Genomic DNA, 21,718 nt, shown 5'->3' on the forward strand with positions numbered 1-21,718 from the left:
CACTGGCAGCATCCAGCAGTGAAACCGTTAATAGCTCCCCCTGTCCCCCCACGCATGGGGAACTTGTCCTGTGACCTAGAGGTGCTGTCCTGGTGCCCCATGCTGCTCCCCGCAGGCGTTGCTTGGCTGCCACAAACACATGGTCCCCCACATGGGGCGCTGGGGCAGCTACATCCCAGTGTAGCACTGTGGAGGCTAAGGGGGAGGGGTGGGGAGGAGGGCCCCCCTGATTTGTGCTGCACAGGTGGTTGGAGCTGGGAGATCCAGGCTGGGGAGCCTTGGGGGGGAGCGGGGGTCCCCACATCCCTTCACTCCCTGGCACTGTGGTTGAGGTAGGGGTCGTCCCCACCTTCTTCCCAGCCGGGTTCTGGGGCGTGCCTAGGGCCCTGTGACTGGTGCTCCGGCACCAGCTGCTGGCTAAGTGGCTTTCTGCACGGGGGACCCCTGCAGTGTGCCTGACCTTCCGTGGCTGGGCTCAGGGCCCGCCTGGCAGGCTGCTCCGGGGCTGGGCTCAGGCTGCAGGGGCCTTGACCAAGCCAGGGCTGGCTCTTGCCGTAGGAAGGTGGGAAAGAAGCATTTGCCCTTCCCTTGCCGCAGAGCTGTGTCTGGTCAGTGCAACGTACATCCCCGCTGGGAGCCGCCAGCTTCCTACCCTGTTAGCAGCTGGCGGGGTGGGGGGGGTGGACGAGAACTTGTCCCCCATGGAGCCAAGCTCAGCTCTTAGCTCCAGGGCACAGGGGCCCCGGGCAGCTCAGCTGGGGTGCAGGGCTTCCCCACAGGGAATCTGCTGTCCGGCCTCCCTAGCGAGCTGCACTGCAGCTGCCCCACCCATGCTAAGGGGAAGGAGCACAGGCTGTTGGAGCTGGGACTTCCAGGCTGGGGAGCAGGGGGCCCCCTCCATCAGGTGCTGGCACTGTGGCTTTGACGAGGTCATGGCAGGCAGGGGGTGGGGGCAGCTCTGTGTGCCGGGTCGAGAGGACAGCACAGAACGTTTTCTCTGCGCAGGGAGCTGCGTGGCCGTTGCCGGGGCAGGAGGGAGGTTGCAGTTCCTGGAGCTCTCCCCGGCTCTGCGTCACAGCTGCTCTCACAAACAGCCCCTGCGCGTCAGGCTGGGGCCAGGCCAGAGGCTGCACAACCAGCAACGGTCCTTCCCCCGCCGCCCCTTCTTGCAGATCCTGCCACTGCAGTGGTGGGGAGGCCACCCCAAAATACGCCAATTCCAAGCAGGTCCCGCTGGTGGGAGGCTGTGGGGGGACAGGCACTCTATAGGGGAGGGTCTGGGGGGGTCAGAGGAAGGAGCTCCAGGCTTCACGCTTGCTCCGGGCTAGTACCCACCCTAGAACATCCCCGAAGCCTGCCTGGGTCTGGACTGGGTCATACAGCCTGGGCCGTTCCGTCTGTGTGGCTGGTGAGAGGTGGCGATTGCCAGCTGCTGGAGAAGTGGCCGTGTGTACAGCCCCTAGCACTGGGGCGGGGCTGGTCTGTGATGGGGGCGGGGCAGCGCTACAGCTGACCAGGTAGCTGCCCACAGTAATGGGTCAGTGCTGTCCTAGTGTGTGTGTGTGTGTGTGTGTGTGTGTGTGCGCACGCACGCGTGTGCACCACGCAGTACTACCCCCACCCCCAGGTCCAGCATAGTGAGGGCTTCGGCTTTCTGCCCCTGGCATCTCAGGCCCATCTAACAGTACGGCCCCAGCTGGCCCACAGCCTGTGCTCTCTGGTCCCCCTTGGGCTGCAGCCGAGGTGCAGAGGGGGCGGGGGGCAGGGGGCAGGGGGCACGTCACCAGTGGACTTTGTGCAGGCCGGGTGGCAGGCGTCAGACGGGCCCTGCGGGGTCCAGAAGGTGACTGTTATCACAGAGCTGTTTACGCCAGCAGCAGGCTGGCGAATGGGCGGCGCGGTTGGGATGTGGGTCAGGGGGCACACCCCGGGGCGAGGGGGCCAGGAGGGCGCCCTGGGGAAAGGATTGTCCTGGGGGACTATGGCTGCCCAGTGGGACTCTCGGTGCTGCAGTTGGGTCCAGGGACTCAGGGGTGTGTCCCGCCCTGGTGTTCCCTGCTCACAGCCTGGTTGGTGTGGGGCGCTCATCTGGCAGCGCCAGGCCAGGGTCTGCAGTGGGTGGTGGGGCTGGGTGGGATGCAGGGAGCTGTGAGTGCTGGGGGCTCCTTCAGAGGTGGGGGGGGAGGGCTGCCCTCAGCCCTGGGATGGGAGGGGACCTGCCCCTCTCCCTTTGGCAGAGACACCCACAGCTGAATGAATCAACATTGCCAGTGCCCCAGGGTGTGCGACCCACCGGCCCATTGCAGCGCCTGGGGCCTGCGCTGGTGGGGCTGACAGCGAGTGGGCCCTGCACGGCACCAGAGGGGCCAGAGAAGCTGGGGAAGATGTTCAAGTGCAGCATTGTCCTAGTGGCCAGGTGCAGTACGGGGTGTTGGCTGCTGCTGGAGTCAGGCTGCCAGCCTGGGAGGCTGCTGGGCAGAAGGGTAGCCTGGGCTGTAGTGGAGCAGGGCAGCTGCAGCCCCCCCACCCTCCCGCCCCCCCCCCCCCGTCCCGGGTGTCGATTCCTGGCTCTGACACAACACGCCTCCACGACCTGGGGCATGTCACCTGACCCCTGCCCCTCCCCCAACCAACACGGCACTGCCTGTCCCCGCAGGAAGAGGAGAGGGCTGGGCTCAGGGCTCAGCTGGCAGCTGCCCACTGCTGCTGTGACAGATGCTGCAGCCAGAGGCCAGCCAAGGCCCTTACCACTGGGCATCTTGTCTCTGCTGGAAGACCCAGGCCGAGCACCCGCCCAGCATCTCTGAGCACAGGGGAGGACAGGCTGTGAATTTCCAGGGCCTCAGGACAGGCTGGAGCAGGTAGCAGCCAGTGAGGTTTCCTGGGTCTCCGTTTCCTGCAGCCCAAGGACAGCACGAGAGCTGCGCCCTGGGGCCTGGACAGAATGTGCCATGCTCCATACACGGTGCCGCTTCTGTGGCCTATGCCAGCCCAGGGAGCCTGGCTGTGCTGCCGAGGCAGGGGCTGGTCAGGGCCTCGCCTGTGCCCTGCAGTGCTACATGGGCCACCCATTCCCAGCCCAGCCTGCTCCCCTGGCCCGCCCTGCTCTGCTCTGAGCCGCCCTGGGAAACACCCTCTTGTCACACCTCCAGCACCTGCAGTGCCAGCTCCACCTGGCCCCAGGTGCTGGCTCTTCCTGCGGGCATTAGAGGCAAGGCAGATCCCTGCCCTGGCAGTGTCCTGGGAGGCTCCTGTCCCCCCCAGAAGGAAGGCCAGGCCAGGGGTGCCGCAGGTGGCAGAGACAACAGGCCAAACGCTGAGCCTGCTGCAGGGCCCCAGAGCACTGACCAGGCAGGAACATACCAAGGGCGATTGGTGCAGGCCCAACACCAGAGCCAGCCTGCGGCAGGCACATCCCCCCCTATGCCCCGTTACCCTGGGTGCTTCAGAACCCCTCCTCTGGGGGGAGGAGGGGCGCCATTGCCCAGTGCATCATAGCATCCCAATGCAACGCCCCAGGAACCCATTCATTTCGCTGCCCCCAGAATCCCAGCCCCCATGCCCTGCTCCACAGGCTGGGGCCTCACAGGTGGGGCAGTTCTCAGCCAAGGCAGGAGGCTCCCTTGCCAGAGTGCCATGGGGTTGGGTAGCTCTGGGGTGAGGGCCAAAGCACAGAGCAGGTAGAATGGGCTTCAGAGTGCGCAGGGGCCTGCCCTGGGCTGTGGTACAGCCTGCTTGGACCAAGCTCTTGGCAGCCTGGCAAAGACATCAGTGCCCAGAGCTCTTCCTGCAGGGAGCAGAGGCGGGTGGAGGGGTGGGGGTCATCTGTGCCTGGCCCATCTTCCAGCGCCTCTGGCTAGCTCCTCTCGGGCTTGTGTTTCATGTCTGGAGCAGGAAGCAGCTGCCTCTCCTGGGCTGGAGGCTGGGAGCTTTGTCAGAGTAGTCAGTCAATTGAACTGGCGCATGCTGCTTGGAGCCTCTGAGTGAAACACGGTGAACTGACCTCAACCTGCCCATGCCCCTACTGTACCTTATGTAGGGAGCCTGTGATTCCCCCTCCCCAGTGAGACCCTGCTCCCTGAGCTGGCCCCCGTGACCCCACACCCCCCCAGGCGATCCTGCTTCCTGCTGGCACTGTCCCCACGTACCCTACCTTCCTGCGCTGAGGCTTGGTGACTCTGTAGGGTTGTTCCCAGTGAACTTGAGGTCTCTCAGCTCCTTTGGATGCATCGTCTGCAGGCCCCAATAACCAGCCCTGGGTCTCAGAGCTCTCCTGGCCAAGGCTGCCTCCCGCTGACCACGCAGTGCAGCTAATGCTCAGTTACAGCAGGAGATTCGGAGCAAAGGCTCAGCTCCTGGAGGCCTGTGATTACAGGTGACTCGCCCCGTCCGGTTAAACCAAGCCATGCCTCTCTGCGTGGGAAGATAAGCAGGAAATGTGACCCTAAGGTCAAATCCAGGCACTGAAAGGAAAAAAATCCCGAACTCACAATGATTTAGTTTGTGTTACGTGAAAATCTATAGATCTGAGGTTGCTGGAATGGGTAGGGCTGAGTTGAAGGGCCCACAGGCCCAAAGGACCCTGGGTGTGGTGTCACCCCCATCACTTGGGCCTAATGGTAGGGGGCAGACCGAGGTGGGTTGTGTATGTGCGTGGTGTCTGTGTGTGAATCACCTGCCATGGTAGGCACAGGGCAGGAATGTGACTGGACAGGGGTTACAGGTCCGGGCCAAGGATGGGAGGACCCTGGGGAGTGGGGGGGTGGAGCACAGGCCTACTGCAATTATTGGGTCTCATGGGGTGGGCCAGGAACAGGAGTGAATGTTACCTGGGGTCAAGGAGCCAGATCAAGGCAGGGGAATGGGGGAGTCATAAGAAGTCACAGACCTGGGAATCGATACGTCTGTGGCCACAAGACAGGAAATGGGGTCAGGGACTGGGGACATCTGAGGTCACAGGCCAAGGATGTGTCATTTAAGGTCACAGGCCCAGCCCTAGAGGGGTTGTGGGGGGACGGTGTTTGTGTCAAATGAGGTAATAAGCCCTGCTCAGATCAGAGGATGGGGGTGGGGTCATCTGAGGTCACAGAATGAGACCCAAAGCAGCGAACTGGGTCACCCGGGGCGGGGGGGGGAGGGAGGTCACTGGACAAGTAATGGGGTCAGCTGAGGTCAAGGCCCAGATGGGGGTGGAGGGTATTGGGGTCAGCTGAGGTCACTGAACAGGGACTGGGGGTCAGCTGAGGTCACGGTCCAGATCCTGGGCAGCAAATGGGGCGATCCAGGGTCATGGGGCAGGGAATGGGGTTATCTGAGGTCACAGACCAGGCCCCGCCCCCAGGTGCATCTGCCCCTCCCCCATGATCCCAGCCCGTCTCGGGATCCCCAGTGTCGCGGCGCCCCCTGGTGGCTCCGGCGGGCCGGGCCCTGGGACAGCCTCCGATTCCCATCAGCCTCCGCGGCGGAACTACGACTCCCATCAGCCCCGCGGAAGGGGGCTCCCGGAAGCAACTGCCGCCACAGGGGTCGGGCGCTGTGATTGGCTGGCGCCGGGAGGTCACATGACCGAGTCCGTGGGATGATGGCGGAGGGAGCGAGCGCTTCGCCCGAGGACCCCTGGGGGAAGGTGAGTCCCGAGGGCGGAACGGCGGCCGGCGCGGGACACACCGCGGGGCCCTTCTCCCCGGAGCCGCGTCACTCCGGGCGCAGGGGCCCGGGGGCGGGGGGTTGGGTGGCAGAAGTCAGGTGAGGTCAAAGCAAGGCTGGGGTCAGAGGTCATGACTGAGGTCAAGGGGTCACGACTGAGGTCAAGGGGTCAGGCCTGAGGTCAGGGGGTCGGGCCTCAAGTCAGGAGTCTTGTCATGGGTGGCTGCAGGCTTCCTGTGACCCCGCAGGTTCCCAGCCCTGAGGCCGAGGAGGTCGAAGACCAGGGCTGAGGGGCTGTGACTGGGGGTACAGCCACTGGCTGCCTGGCTCTCGGGGCCGCCTTGCCTCTTACCTTACCCGGTCAAGTGATTCCCATAGCGCTGCTGCTCCCCCAGCCCTGGGGCAGGGACAGAAACCCTCCTGCCCAGGACAGCAGCCAGCCTTGCACAGTTGGAGTTGGGAAGGAGCCATCCGGGAGGGGTGGATGATTCCACAACTCTACGTTTCTATCACTGCAGAATCTTGACTGTCTGGGGAAACCATCCCTCAAGTGGGTCGAGGGAGTTAAACGCCCAGAGGGCCATATTTCTAAAGGGGCTCAGATGCCTACCAGGATTTTGCAAAGGAATGACGGCCACATCCTGAAATCAATGGACATTGCTGACCCAGGTTTTTCCTGTGTGCCACTAAGGGACCGTCAGCTTTCTCCACAGATCTGGTCACTGTTCCTTTGGGGGGGAACACTAACTAACCTGGCTGCTGAATGCACTTTGGTTTCCAGCTTGGTATATCCAGGGACCAGGGTATATTGAGTCATTCCTAGAGACTGAGCTTTAATTTCCAAGGATTGTTTTGTCCTGATCACCTGTAGCATGGTTAGATGTTCATGTGTCTTTTCTAGTATTCAGTCCTAGCATTCAGATAAATATAGCAATGTAAAAGAGGGAGAAAGCGTTGGCTTTGCATCCATGAGCATCCAAAGCCTGTGCAGGAACCCTGGTCAGATGTTCACAATTGCTCAATATCCAATGTTTCCTGTTCTCGCTGTGCATGTTTTTGAAAATCTGGCCATGTTTAGTATTCCCAGAATGAAGGGTAGTAAAAACCATAACCAAATCAATCCTGCATTCAAAGCCTTGTTAAAACAAATAACAAACCAGCCTTCCAGCCTGCAAGCAAGGGAATTGGGCAGCATTGTCCTTCTGGAAAGCGGATGTGTTGTGTGGGTACTTACGGGACCACCCTTATAGTTCCCACTTGCTGTCACATGATGGCAGAATTGTTTATTGTGCAAAAACTAAAGAGGAAACATCTGATTCACTGTTGGTTTCTTTCTTCCCCTCTCATATTCGCATGCTGTAATTTGCTTGCCCTGCAATGCACAAGGTGGATTCTGCGTACAGCGACAGTGGACTGGATCCCTGTGAGTGGTTTTATGTTCTCTTCACCCAAACTCTGTCAGGTCATAGTTGACTAAATGGGCAGGGGAGTCCTGGTCCCTTTTGTCTTTGGCTCTAATGTCTGCTGTTAAAAGGACAATCTACTCAAATTGGGCCCAAATCCACATATTCCGATCTGGGCCTTGGGCCTTTTAAAAGCAAACAGATATCTCCACTTTGGAAAAGCATCACAGATGCAATCATCCACGTATTCTTTTCTCCACCAATAAGAGGCTGTTGGATCTCTTCTGAAGTCTCCCAGATTTTTTCCTAGGGAAACTGCGGTGCAGAGGCTATTGGAGTTACGTCACTGTGCTTTAATTGGCTTTCACATCTGGTTCCAGTGGCTTTTCAGCATTCACTGCACCTAGCTGCACTCTGAGACTGCAACAGCTGCTAGTCCCTGGAGCCAGTTGCCTGTGACACACCTTGCAAAGTTGGTCCCTTCTCTGTCCCAGTGTGCGGTGTGTCTGGGGTTTAGCGATCCTTACCCTCCTCCTGCATGAGGTCGGCAAATACGCTGTGACATTTTCTCTTTCAGCACTCTTTGTGGAAAGCAGTAGGAAAGGAAGCATAGTATCCCGAGCTAACAGCATTGGTTCCACCAGTGCCTCCTCGGTCCCCAATACAGGTATGGTCCCTTCTCTGTGTTCCACCAGCTTCTCTAGCACTTCAGTTAGTAGGGGCTGTTCTCACTCGTATTCTTATTCGGTCTCATTCTCCTTAGGAGCTGTTCTGTGTGAGACTGTGATTGCAGGAGCTTCCTCTGCCAGCTAGAGTATAAGTCTTGCCCTGGGGTGTGGGAGAAGGCAGGGGAGCCCAGTGTGGGCTTCATGCAGGGCAGTTTGATGGGGCTCCCTGGCTATGTAGAGAACAGAGTACAGGTGGAGTGAAGGGCTGGAGAAACTTCTTGGCCAAGGTTCTCAAGTGCTGAGTGGTGATGGATGCTCAGGATGAGACACTTTGGAGTCTGATTCCCAGGAAGTGCTGAAAAGCTGGCCACTGTATGACACCCAATCTGTTGAAATCCATGCTGAGCTCGAATATGGCAGACCCCTTCTAGTGAGAATCCTGCCTAGACAAGCCAGGCCCCAACCTCAGGCAGCGGTGGGAGAAGCAGGTGGTACCTAATATCTCTGTTATCAGCCTCCGCTCTAATGAGTTACCCTCGCTGCTCACTCACTCTGTGGGCTGTTGCCAGCAGAGATGCCCTTTATTGTTTGACCCCTTCCTTTTGGAAGAGCTGTTTGGAGCTAGTCCGTCCCATCGGAGTTGCTCCCAGGCACAGGTGTCTAAATGCTCCCCTGTCCGGACACTGTGTGGTGTCTGTGTTGCTGCAGTAACTGCAGGTGTCAGTTTTGTGTCTGCACCCTGGGCTCTGGGAGCTGCCCCAGGCCCCTGGGGCTGATGACAACCATTCTCCTACAGATGATGAAGACAGCGATTATCGCCAGGAATCCTATAAAGAGTCCTACAAGGACCGGCGCAGACGCGCCCACACGCAGGCTGAGCAGAAGAGAAGAGATGCCATCAAGGTAACCTGACAGCAGCTAGTAGACTGCCCCTTTGCATGAAAATTCAGGCATCTTCCTGCCGCATCAGACCCAGGACGGCCCAGGATTCCAGGGTCCCAACATCCAGTGCTATTCGTATAGCTGTTCAATTCAGTGTTCGTTCAGAGTGCTGTTGGGCTTTGGATCCACCCGGGGGAGCTGTAGCTTTACACCTTGTTAAACAGCCAGCTGCCACCATCCCTTGATGTTGAATCTAAACAACCCTGTTACTTCTGCTCTGCCCCTCCACAGAAAGGCTATGATGACTTGCAGGCTATCGTCCCCACGTGCCAGCAGCAGGACTTCTCCATCGGCTCCCAGAAACTGAGCAAAGCCATTGTCCTGCAAAAAAGTGAGTGGGGAGGCTGGGTCTGTGTGGAGGGCAGAGATTTCTTGGCCTCTACTGCTGTTCCTAATGGTTGTGATGGACAGTTTGCGCGCTGGATGGCTGTACTCACTGGCCAGCCAGACCTTTTCGTGAGGGGTGAATGGGGAAAATCCTTGGGCTGTAAAACCCTCCTTGTAGGCAGGCGCCTTGTTCTAAGCCTCAGGGAGCTGTCAGCTCCTCCCCAGCCAGCGCTGCAGGTTAGGGCTATCCTGGTTACCTATTGAAGCTGAGTAACACTGGTGCAATCAGCATAGCAGTGCAAGGGAGGCACGGTGTTATAGGGTGGAGCACTCACTGCTGAACCCAGCCCTCCTCCTGCCCGCCCCACGTCCTTCAGTCAGCTCTTCCTTGGAGCTCCCAGGCATTGAAATCACTTGGGTTGAGGGAAGAAGAGCGTGACCAGGGCTTAGGAGAGTGGCACCCCTCCAGGTATGACCCTAGAGCATCTTGCTGCCCCGTCCCTGAAGCAGGAATATGACACACTGGGGGAGTGACAGGAACAGTCTTGTTCCTTGTCAGTTTGGATGCATGTAGCCTGCAGGGATGAAATATATGGCTGTGCATCAATCCTGCAAGGGCCCCTGGCCACTGCTCCTCCTGCCCCCTGCCGAGTGACACCCCTGCCCTGTCTTATATCCTCGGCCTCCCTTTGCTTTGTAGCCATCGACTACATTCAGTTCCTGCACAAGGAGAAGAAGAAGCAGGAGGAGGAAGTTTCTACGCTCAGGAGAGAGGCCATGGCTCTGAAGATCATGAAAGCGTAAGAAGCCCGTCGCATACACCCTGCCCTGCAGGGCAAGGGAGATGGACACGTTTGCTACAGGCTCCGTTACATATTGCAGCACACGCCCACCATACTCACTCCTCCCTTTCCCCCATTCCGTGCAATTCCATCCTGTCAGTGTCTGGCTCTTTGAAGCTGGACTTCACACAGATCCCAGTACTGTACGCAGGGCATGGCCTGAATCCGTAGGGGTGCACTGACTCAGAACTAGGAGCCCCAGCCTGCTCCTTGATCTCTGCTCCTGCACAGAACGAAGGCTTTGATATCGCTGTATTTATTGCCGTTAAGGGAACTTAAGCCTAGAGCCTGACACCTTAAGTATATGACGAGCACAAGCGCTAACTTCAGTCCTAACCAGCAAAGTGAAGGCCCTTCAGCAAACACTGCAGTGCACCCCTGGGTCTTTCTCACCAGCTCGAATATTGCTTTGGAAAGCGTCTGGGGGCAGCGTTAGCTTCACGGGCCGGCTCTTTTACCCAGGTTTCTTTGGTCTGTTTCAGAAACTACGAGAAGATTGTCAAAGCTCATCAGGATAATCCAAATGAGGAGAAAGACCAGGTCTCTGACCAAGTCAAGTTTAATGTTTTTCAAGGCATAATGGATTCTTTGTTCCAGTCCTTTAATGCCTCCATCTCCGTAACAAGTTTTCAGGAACTTTCAGCATGTGTCTTCACTTGGATTGAGGAGCATTGTAAGCCACAGGTAAGGACTAGGAGCCGCATGCTACATAACACAGTCATGGGACTTGACCCAGGCTCTTCTGGAGCACACGTCAGATGACGAAGCGGGTCTTTGCCCACAAAAGCTTAGGGTCCAAAATATCTGTTGGTCTATAAAGTGCCACAGAACTTCTTGTTGTTCTCGAAGATGCACACTAACACAGCTCCCCCTGGGACACTTGACCCAGGCTCTGAAACTCACTGAGAGATTCTTTTCGGAGGCTAGAGATACCCTTAGGCCAGGGCCTGGCCACATTTAGCCTGCAGGCCGAACCCAACCTACAAGTCTTTTGATCCAGCTTGCCGTGTGTCCCTAAGGCTGGGGCTGGGGGGAATTTTTGGGTGCTGTTCCCACCCCCAGCAAAATCTCTTAGCTCCCATTGGCTGGATAGCAGCTAACGGGAATAGAGTGATTTAGCTCTGGGCAAAGGTCTCAGCTCCCAATGGTCAGTTTCCAGCCAATAGGAACGGAGAGATTTTTCTGGGGCTGGGGGTACCATGCCAAGACTCCCCCACCACCACATGGAGTGGTCCAGGGCGGTTAGCGAGCCTGGAAGCTTGCCTGAGCCTGCTGCTGGCTGGGAGCTGCTTAGGTGAGTATCTCCTGACCACAGCCTGCTTCTGAGACCCCTCCTCCCGCTTCTGTACCCCAACTCCCTCCTAGACCCTGCACCCCTCCTACATACCTCCATTAGACCAAAATCCTCTCCTGTACCCAGACCCCTTCCCTGATCCTGCATCCTACTACCCTGGCCCTGGTACCAGCCAACCTTCCCCTTCCTGGTCACAGCTCCCCTCCTGCAGTCCAGAAATCCTCCTGCACCCCTACCGCTTCTGTACCCTGTACTCCGAGGTCCCACCCCCCTCCTTCACCCAAACTCCCTCTCAAACCACCCACTGTCTTGCACCTCAGCCGCCTACTCTAAGCTGCCTTCTGCACCCAACCTCTGCCCCAGGCCACTTACCAAAATGTTGGAGTGCCCCTCCCTGAGGGCCATGTTTGGCTTTCACTTGACTTCCTTCCTCGAGAGCAGCTGGTTCTGTTACAGTGCACCAGGAACTTGGCCAGGCTGGGCCCTTGGTCTGATCCGAGCTGACAAGTCCTATACACCCACTAGTACTGAGGCACTGTACCTCCCCTAGGTATGTTCCCAGCCACGTGGCAGTGGTTGGCTGGGAGCTGCCTTTCTACACACTTTCCCCCTGTGCAAGAAGCTCCTTGGCCTGCACCGGAACTCGCTGAGGCATCCCTCAGAGCGGCTGATCCCACCTCCTCCTTGTTCTCCTCAGACTCTGCGGGACATTGTGCTTGGAATTCTGCATCAGCTGAAGAATCAGCTCTACTGACTGCTCTCCCTGCTGGTGGGCCTGCGTCCGTCACCCATACTGCCGCCGGCCACGGCCCGGCCACTCCTGGAGTCTGTTTCCCTTGGGGTTGTCCTTAAAGCTTCTCTCTGGATTATTTATTGCCTTGACCAAAAACCAAAACTAGGCTGTACATACCTCACCCCAGACCCTGTCACAGCCTGTAGCACCACACGGTCTGTAGGGACTCAGCAGAGAAGGGAATTTAGATGTGGATTAAATACATTTCTCCTCATCACCCCGCAAGGCAGGAGGGAGAGGGTGTCTCACCCAGACTGGCTCGGCAGTGACTGGGGCTTGCCTGAGCCTGACTCCCTACGATGGTGGTAGCAGCTCAGCTGGTAGGAGGGAGCTGCTTTGTAGGATGGGAGTTGTTTCCTGGGGGGAGTGGGGGCAGATGGACAGCCTGCAGTCTGTCTGCTGCCTGAAGAGATGTAGGGTCTGAAAACCACAGCCTGGCTGTGAGCTGCAGACCAGGCAGTCTGGTGTCCAGCTATGCACCTACTGACATTTTAGTGCCAAACACCTCTCCAGGGGGCTGCGAATGGAAGCAGAGAGCAGCAAGGACTCTAGCCCAGCAATAGTCAGGGAGACCTCCCCCGCTACCCCAGCCAGCTATACCTAGGATTAAAGAGCTTTAGGCAGGGCTATAAACCCTCCTACACAAGGCAACAAACTGACCTCTACCAAAGGGGCTTAGGAAAAAGCTTCCTCTGGGACAGGCTCACATCAATGGAGGTTTTCTTGGACCTTCCTCCAAAGCAGCTGGTTCCAGTTACTGTCAAAATGGGTTCCGAAGTAGCAATTCCTGTGTGCCTGGACTGTCTAGTTCTGCCTAGGAACAGAAGTCTGCTTGTTTCACTAGTGCAGAATGACTTCCAAAAGGGCCATGCCAAGGAAGCTGGGTGGATTAGCCCATCACTGCCACAGAGGTGTTTAATCCCGGTGCTAAGGGACGGTCATTCAGATGACAATGGCTTTGGCCTCAGTGTGGGCCTGTGGCTGACTTGGCCTTTCCAACTAGCCCCAGTTCCTAAACAATTAAAAGTGAATGCAGTTTTCTCTACAGGCTTCTCCAGCTCAGTGGCGGCAGAGGCTGTTCTGTTGGGTTTTATATTACTTGGCACATTTTGATGAAGTCACACTGTCTGGGAAAGATGAATAGTGTATAATAGACTCTAAGTAGATTCTACTCATGTTTAGAACCATAGTTTTATATATAATAAAGCTTTGATTTTTGTAATGTGGTGAAAAAATCACACTAACCTGCTCTCGGTTTGTTTTGCAGACAGCTGCTTGCCTGGGATAGTTTAAAACAGCTACACATTGGTTCTCTCTCTGTAGGCCCCAGGTCTATTAAAAGCAGCTGTCTGCTAAAGAACCAATGGCTTTTTACTAGTCAGACAAGGTGATGCTATTGGAATTACTCCACCGAAGTGGCTCTTACAACAGCATTTGTCAACTTCCAATTATGTTCCTACACCACCTCTCAAAATCCAGTGTTAGTGGCTGTTGTGCATTTCCTTCAATGGTAGTTTCTAAGTCCTGGCTGTTTACCTTTCAAACACTGAAGCAGGGCCATAAAGCTTTAATTGCCATTTCCCCTTTAATGGGGAAGTATTCCCATTGGTCTTTGTCTTATAAAATCCAAGCACTTCTACAAAGCCTGCATTGACCCTGACATTGAAATTGTCGGTCCAAACACCAAGTTGTCGAAGAGTTGCAGTAACATGTCTAACCACTGAAGTGAATTGCATAGAACAGGGGCAGCTACCGAGCCAGCTTTACTCAAGCTCAGACATGTAACTCTTGTAAGATGTTACATTGCTGTCAGGCAAGTGCCCTGTTTGCAGAAGCAACAGCCTGCACTGTGTACTAATAAGTGGCATGTGTCTTTCTCAAAGGATGTTGCTTTTTGCAGACCTCACTCAGGGGGAAAGGAAATATTTTTCTATCATGGAAAGTAATTATAATAAATTTTTGCTAAGCATTGTAAGGCTCGTCCCCTGCTCCAGTTTGTTTATTTCTGACACACGAGTGCTGGATCGTTAGCAGTGCTGATGATGCAAGGGCCAATTTTGGAGAAGGGACTAGTGATTTCTAGATGCCCAACTTGACCCTTTAGTATTATCGTAGCTGTATTCAATGGCCCTCCCCCCTGCTCAGCTCCCACTCCAACTGTTCTCAAAGCCATAGTTAACGAGCCTGGAATACACACAGCTGCCGCCTTGTCGGAGCAAAGCAGGCAAGGCTCCAGAGAGCAGTCGGGAGGCCAGGCCATGCAGGGTGAGAAAGAAATATGGAGGAAGCAGGGCTAAGATGAGACACAGTGGTGTTTAATCAATCACACACCTGTAGACAGCATTACAGCACAGCAGATGTGGGCAGTGCTTCCCACCCTCTCTGTTACATACATCACAATGTCAGTACAATCCTACAAAATTAACTTACAATCCTACAATATTTCTTTCCCCTTTTAGGCACTCTGTTCTCCCTTTGCTAGAACAAACTCACCTACTTGTTGACAGTCTAACACTCCCATAGCCTGGGGAGAGGCACCATCCTAATGTCTGCTGTAATAAAAGTGGGACTCCACTGCAAATGAGAAGGAGGTAGGCCTGGATTGCCTCTACCCCACTAGCCGCCCTCCCAACTGCAAAGCATTTTAAAACAGAAAGAGACATGCAAGACGCAGGACAAAACCAAGCCCCACAAACAGTGCAAGTTTCAGCAGTGGCTTCGGTTAGCTTCCACGCTGGTCAGTTTTCTCCCCGAAGCAGCGGCTTCCGCCAGCCACTCAGACAGCCACTGGCAAAGTGACATTGTAATCCTCATCCGTCTCTATCCCAACTTCCTCCTGTATAAGAACAATGCAGCCTCTTTATCGGGGCACAAAGGAGAGTAACACTGTCTGCAGAGCACGGGGAGCATTCAGAAACCAGGCATTGTAGGGCTTGCTGAGGGTTACACCACTTGCAGCAGAATACCAGCAGCTGGTAGCTGTGGATGCATGTTATTCAAAGGCAGATGGATACAGCTGTACTTACAAAGAACTGTTTCTTGCTTTTGGGGTAGCCTTCCAGAATTGCATCAAGTAGCTCAGTCGCCTGGTAAAACAGAATAATTTGGAAGAACACTTAGCTGTATTTCTTCCCAAAAAGTGCACATTCAACGAAACTGGGAAAGCTTGTCAGTGTGACAAGCAGTAAGTAGGCGGCATAGCGAAGGTCAGTGTTAGCTTCTGGGGTCACTAGCACTGATTCTTCCTAGGGTGCCCGCCCGGCCTTGCATACCCCCACCAGAGGCCACTGTCCAGGCTGCTGAAGTCAGATCTCCCAGTGAGGTGTGTGATGCTAATGACAGCCTAGCAGTCCTTACCAGACACCTGTTTGACTCCTGCCACCCAAAGTCTTTCAGAGCTCTAAGTGCTTTGCTGCAGTCGCACACTGGTCCTTTTAAAGTGTCAGTATAGCATCACCATTAGACTAAACCCAAAGCCAACTCAAACAACCACCAGTGAGTGGCAGAGGGAGCAGCCACTAGAAAGCCAAGAAAGGCGGTTAGGAGCTGGTCTTGCTGTGTCCGTGCATTGGAAAGCAGAACCACAGACCTGCAAAAGAGCTGCCTGTCTGGATGGCAGCTGTCCCAACACTAAAAACTATGGGATGGAAGCGGGAGAACAGCAGCATTAGAGTGGGGAGAAGAAACGGCCACATGGTTCCTCTTCCTGGGAGGATACCAGAAGGGCCCAGGCCACCCCTTGAAGACTAGCATGGGCAGAATATGCTGCAGAGATTCGGACAGAAATTAGTTCTTGACTAGCTTGGCAACGAGCCACGGCAGCAAGATGATCAGTTAGCACAGACCCCCAGGACTGCTCCACAGACGTTTAAGCTGCTGGCATTTTCCCCGCATCGGCTCTTGGGAACCATTACCACCATTCAACGGTGCCCATCTATCCAGTATTCATAATAAAAGGTTGCTACCATTCTCTTCCTCCTCCTCCATTCTTTGCAGTACAGCTTTCTCTCGTTGTAAACCTGAAATCAACAAGACCAAGTGAATAACATTAAACCCAACCGCTCCCTAGTGTGACCCAAGGAACTATTGCCAGGAAGGGAGGCCAAACCAGTGCAAGCTGCTTTACGTGTTCATGACTAGGGATGTAAAATCCTGTTCAGTTAACTGGTTAAATGTTAAGTTCAACCTGTTAACCGATTAAATGGAGGAGGGGCAGCTGGGAGCTGCTCCAGCCTGGCTGAGCTGAACCGACCTCACCCCATGACACCCCTCTACAGACAGGGCCTGCTCCAGCCAGCTGGAGCGCTCCCTGCCCACAGGGCTCCCAGGGCAGCTCCAGCCAGGCTGCAGTGCCCCTGACTGCAATGCGCCCAAGTAAAGGGCTGGGCTGCTACAGTTCTCACCAGTTAACCGTAAGGGATGAACCTTATACATTTAAGGTGACGTTTACTGGTTAATCATTAACATCACTATTCGCAACCATCACCCACTGCAGGCAAGTGTCCGATAAATAAGCTCTTCGTAAGTGGGTCTCTTTTTAAAATGGATGATTTGAGAGGCTACAATGTTGAATTTCTGTATTAATAAAGACAACGCAGAGCACATGGCTGCAGGTAAGAGTCGCTCAAGAAACTTTTCAGAACTGGACTGACAGCTGCCCTCTCTAGAAGCGCACACACAACAGAAGGGCAGTTGAGAACACTGGGGACGAGGACATTTCCAACAGGGGACCAGCTCCGCCAGGCTGACCAGCACTTCAGCACGTAATGCCCAGGTGGTGGTGTCAGACTTCAGAAAGGAGGCCACTAAGGCACAGCCCTACCGTACAACCAGGAACATGGGAAGCTAATTGAGAAAAGGACAGTCTGTGATGGAGTTTCAATTCTCTCCCACAACCTCTCCCATACTTCAGTGTTTGGTGTCAGATTCAAAGGGTGTGTCTACACTTGCATTCCTCTTTCGAAAGAGGTATGCAAATGAGGTGATCAAAAATGCAAACTAGGCATAAATTTGCATATGTGACACTCCATTTGCATATTCTAATTTCAAAAGAGCTTCTTTCGAAAGAAGAAAGCCAGTGTAGGTGCTGCTCTTTCGAAAGTAAAACCCATCTTCGAAAGAATCCTTCATAAGAACATAAGAATGGCCATACTGGGTCAGACCAAAGGTCCATCCAGCCCAGCATCCCATCTGCCGACGGTGGCCAATGCCAGGTGCCCCAGAGAAGGAGAACAGAAGACAATGATCAAGTGATTTATCTCCTGCCATCCATCTCCTGCCCTTGTTCTGAAGGCTAGGGCACCATACTTTATCCCTGGCTAATAGCCATTTATGGACCTAACCTGCAAAAATTTATCAAGCTCTTTTTTAAACCCTAATAGAGTCCTGGCCTTCACAGCCTCCTCCGGCAAGGAGTTCCACAGGTTGACTGTGCGCTGTGTGAAGAAAAATTTCCTTTTATTAGTTTTGAACCTACTACCCATCAATTTCATTTGGTGTCCCCTAGTTCTTGTATTATGGGAAAAGGTAAATAATTTTTCTATATTCACTTTCTCCACACCATTCATGATTTTATACACCTCTATCATATCGCCCCTCAATCGCCTCTTTTCCAAACTGAAAAGTCCCAGTCTCTCTAGCCTCTCCCCATATGGGACCCGGTTCCAAGCCCCTAATCATCTTAGTCGCCCTTTTCTGAACCTTTTCTAATGCCAATATATCTTTTTTGAGGTGAGGAGACTCACATCTGCACGCAGTACCCTTTATTTAATGGGAAGAAGGATTCTTTCAAAGATGGGGTTTACTTTCAAAAGAGCAGTGTCTACACTGGCTTTCTTCTTTCAAAATAAGCTCTTTCGAAAGTAGAATATGCACATGAGGCACTAAATATGCAACTCATTTGCATTTTCAATATTCCTCTTTTGCATACGTCTCTGAAAAGAGGAATGCAAGTGCAGACGCACCCAAAACGTCCAGCAACATTCTGAGTGTGCCTTTTTTGCCTCACATTCAGATTCGCCACCTGGCTTAGAGAAATAGAGGCTGCACCCAGAAAGGGACGAGCTACTCCCTGTCTAGATCTAAGGATAATTTATTTGGCATCGTTAAGACCAGTAGCACTGAGCTGGGTTCTCTGCTGCCAAATTCAGTGCCACAGTCCCTTCCTTTACCTTCTCTCTCTCTTCAGGAGTCACATGGTTGGCTGCAGATTTAATTCGCTCCAGCTTCTCTGTGTAACTGGCACAATCTTTTTTTAACTCTTCAATCTCTTTAATCATCTCTGGAGTGGTCATTGAGCCATTCAGATCCTTCAGTTCTGGAATGGAATTGCTAGTTACCCAGGAATGTCCACAGCTAAAGCTCAGTGTCTGCATGACAGCTAACATTAATGTCCACATGACACCACACTCAACGCTGGCGCGGCAACATGATGCCTCGTAACATGAACCAGGCTGGTGCCACATTGCACTGCCTCACACATGCTGCATGCTGGTTCAGGTCCAAAGCAAATCTACTTTGAAATAAACCTGGCAGTAGAGACGGAAATTCAAACACACCTGATTCCATATGGCGGCAGCTCTGCTGAAGAGCTTGCACTTTTGAAGAGAGTTCTGAAATTTCATTGTCCAAGGCTTTAAGCTCAGAGTCACTCACTGTGGGAAACTGATCCTGAGAGAAAAGAAAGATGACACATTATGAACTACAGAAAACGTGTTCCCTGGACAGTCGCCACCATTCATTTTTGACAGAGATCACAGAGACATTTGTTTCCATGACAGCTTGCTGCCATTCTTAAGCTCCGCCATACACAGTGCGCTCCTCATGTAGGGGTCAGCAACCAAAATAGCAAGAGGAGCCATTTTTTCCAATTCGGTTAAAAACTCAATAATTCAGGAGCCGCAGTGCATGTGAATACCAGACGATCCTTAATAAATAACGTCAAACCCTACTTTTTGTAACCCCCTATTCTAAGAACAGCGCACGCAATGGCCTGTAATGCAATATATGTTTATGCAGGATGTTTGCAAACTTTTTACATATTCTATTTCTTCACACTTTATATGTGTCTTTGTACCACTGTCTTCCTGACTGTCACTCCCGAATCTTCTCTCTCTCTTAAGGACCTAGAGAGAGTTATCCAGCGTTTTGAGATCACAAATCATTTGCTATTTAGATATAAGTTGTTCATTGTTGGGCTTTTAGACATTCACCATTTATCAAAAATAATCAGGAGGGGTTTTTTTTTGGGTTTTAAACTTTGCAATGATAGTGTTGGGAGCCACAAAGATGTCCTTAAAGAGATGCATGTGACTCCAGAGCCGCAGGTTGCAGACCCCTGTCCTAACAGTATCATCTCCATTGGTCATGAAGGGACAGTGCTGATAAATGGGCCAGAATGGCACAGCTTTGGTCACTATTAATAATATCAAAAGTTCATATTTCTTACACTATAGTTTAAACTGGTGACATTGTCTAGGATGTTGAAGACATAGCAGTAACAGCAGGTTTCCCCTTCCCCCTCCCTTTATCTGGTTGATTAGTTGGTTTTTGTTTCATGGGGTTTTTTTTCCTACCTTTTTCTTAAATGATAACTGAGACAAAGGGAATTTATCAGAATTTCCAGATCGCAAGAAGTGGGTCTGTCCCACAAAAGCTCATCACCTAACAAATTATATTGTTAGTCTTTAAAGTGCTGTAGTACTGCTTTTTTGTTTTGAGCAGGTTTTGTTAGTGAACAGTGGACTGCTGGGATTACTTTAAACATAGAATCCAAAGTAAAAGGAAGAACAAAAGCCTTTGAAAGGAGTAAACACAAAACAGCTTATGTTGCTCTGAAGCATGAAAAAAAAAGCCACAAACATATATACTGGAGTCTCTTCGGCACCTTTTGTGCTCATTTGCTGGGTAAATAATAGCTTCTTGACAGTGGCACCTCTATGCTTGATGCAGCACCAAGAGCACTGGCAGCATATTAACAAACACCACAGAGAAAAACCTGCCTCATTAAAAGGCTTTACTGGGGGCTGGTCTGTTGAGTTTTCCACTCAACACTGTTTTTATCTCCTAAGGAATTTAAACAGATTCATCTCACCTGGTCTGGAAAGTATATTTTTTGTTTCCCGTAAGTCTTCTCTTTTATTTTCCCTTGTTGAGCCAGCTGCTCCAGTGCTTTCACCACAGCCTGATGCAAAAAGGAACAAGAGTACACATGAGAACAGGACACAGCCCCATAAAGCTACGCTGGGGACTAGGCTGGGCAGGGAAGAGATGAACTAGACAAGCTTTAAGGCCTGTATGTGTTTTTATAAGTGCAGATATGGTATCTGCCCGCCCACCCAGCCATCTGTGCATCCATCCAAGAGGCTGCCACCAATCACCTGCTTGTGACATGGATTAGTGAGGCACTGGGGTTTTCTGACTCTGCTGTGGGACAATCTCTGGGGAAGAGAGGTAGCGGCAGAGTGAGCTCCCACCCATCTGTCAGGCTCACTAACACACTCCCTACCAGCTTCTCTCCTGGATGGAAGGCTGCGACCCGCTTTGGCACTGTAGAGGCCTTTCTCCAGCAGCCATGACAGCGTGGAGGCAGACAGGGGATTTTCTAGGGCAGGCGCACCCACGGCAAGCTCTCAGCTCTGCCCGCCTCTCACCGTCTTGCCTAGCCCGTGTTCCCGCTGCAGGTTCCCAAAGGCATCCTGGGCGCTGTGTGGCCGATTCTGGTCCTGGAGGTAGCGGAGCAGGATCGCGGCAGCTCCTCCTGTGGGGAGTGACCGGGGCAAACAACTCAACGCTGGGAGCCAGGGCAGGATGGTGTGTGAGTGTGTGTGTGTGTGAGTGGACCAGAGCAGATGAGAGGGAGGGGACCAGGCCCACCAGGGGCTGGCCCGGCAGGCGGGAGGAGCCCAGTGGGAGAAAGGGGATGGACAGGACCAAGGAGGGAAGGGTCCGGGGGGACAGAAGGGAGGGGACGGGGCCTGGCCTGGGGAGGTGGTGGGAAGGAAAGAGGCTGGGCCCAGAGGGGAAGGGGATCGGGGGGGGGAGGGAAGGAGGGTCCCGGCCCACATGGGGGGAGGGGAGCCAGCAAGCACGGGGCTAAGCGCAGCGGGGAAGGGGGCTCGGGGGGAGGGTCCCGGCCCGCAGCGCGGGGGGCGGGGCTGTCCCAGTGGGGGTGATGAGCGGGGCCTCCTCTCCTCACCGGCCGCGGCGGGGCTCTCTCTGGCCTTACTCATCCTCTCGGTCGCAGCGCGAGGCCTCTGCGGAGACGGAAGCGGAAGGAATAGCGCCGCCGCAACACCCTCGACCGGTGCTATGGTTACCGTCCGCACTTCCGGCTCGCGGCCCACGGGGCCCTCCCCAGCCACCAATCAGAACGGGTGGAGCCGAGGCCCGGGCGGCTTGACCGGCGGAACCGGATTGGCTGGAGCGAACTGCACCCGGGCCGTGCCCCCGCCCACGAGCGCCCGGGTGCCAAGTCTCTCAGCCAGCTCTCTGTTCTAGCAATACCCTCCAGCCGGGAGAGCTGGCAACCACTTGCGTCCCAGCGCGAGGGCAGCGGGCTGCTCTGCCCCGCTCCGCAACCGCCCCCTCCAAAGGGCCTCCCCAGGGCAGAGCCGGCCCCGCCCCCTCTTCACCTCCCCAGGGCAGCCCCGCCCCCTCTTCACCTCCCTGGGGCAGCCCCCACCCCCACAGGGCAGAGCTGCCCCCCACCCCCCCTTCTCACAACCCCCCCAGTCCCCTCTCTTTTCCCCTGCCCGCCCCCCGGGAAAGCTCCTTGCAGAACCCAGCTGTTTAGTTTATTCCAC

At 54.3% G+C, this 21,718-nt stretch overlaps 2 protein-coding genes across 2 annotated transcripts; one reads left to right on the top strand and one right to left on the bottom strand.

Moving 5' to 3' along the window:
• Positions 1-5,573: 5,573 nt before the first annotated feature.
• MLX (MAX dimerization protein MLX) lies at positions 5,574-14,751 on the top strand. The gene is made up of 8 exons (XM_074979051.1): positions 5,574-5,626; positions 7,033-7,069; positions 7,627-7,716; positions 8,514-8,620; positions 8,891-8,990; positions 9,687-9,786; positions 10,311-10,512; positions 11,820-14,751. Exons 1-8 carry the CDS (start codon positions 5,579-5,581, stop codon positions 11,874-11,876), a joined length of 741 nt encoding a protein of 246 aa, XP_074835152.1. The 5' UTR covers positions 5,574-5,578; the 3' UTR covers positions 11,877-14,751.
• PSMC3IP (PSMC3 interacting protein) lies at positions 14,210-21,265 on the bottom strand. Its single transcript, XM_074979052.1, has 8 exons — positions 21,112-21,265; positions 20,567-20,673; positions 20,008-20,097; positions 18,473-18,584; positions 18,086-18,231; positions 15,881-15,934; positions 14,942-15,001; positions 14,210-14,751 (listed from the first exon to the last, which is right to left on the bottom strand). The coding sequence occupies exons 1-8, from the start codon at positions 21,143-21,145 to the stop codon at positions 14,692-14,694; spliced, it is 663 nt and encodes a 220-aa protein (XP_074835153.1). The 5' UTR covers positions 21,146-21,265; the 3' UTR covers positions 14,210-14,691.
• Between the last annotated feature and the right edge of the window lie 453 nt (positions 21,266-21,718).

Source organism: Carettochelys insculpta, chromosome 28 (genome assembly GCF_033958435.1).
Source record: "Carettochelys insculpta isolate YL-2023 chromosome 28, ASM3395843v1, whole genome shotgun sequence".
NCBI classification, from domain to species: Eukaryota; Metazoa; Chordata; order Testudines; family Carettochelyidae; genus Carettochelys; species Carettochelys insculpta.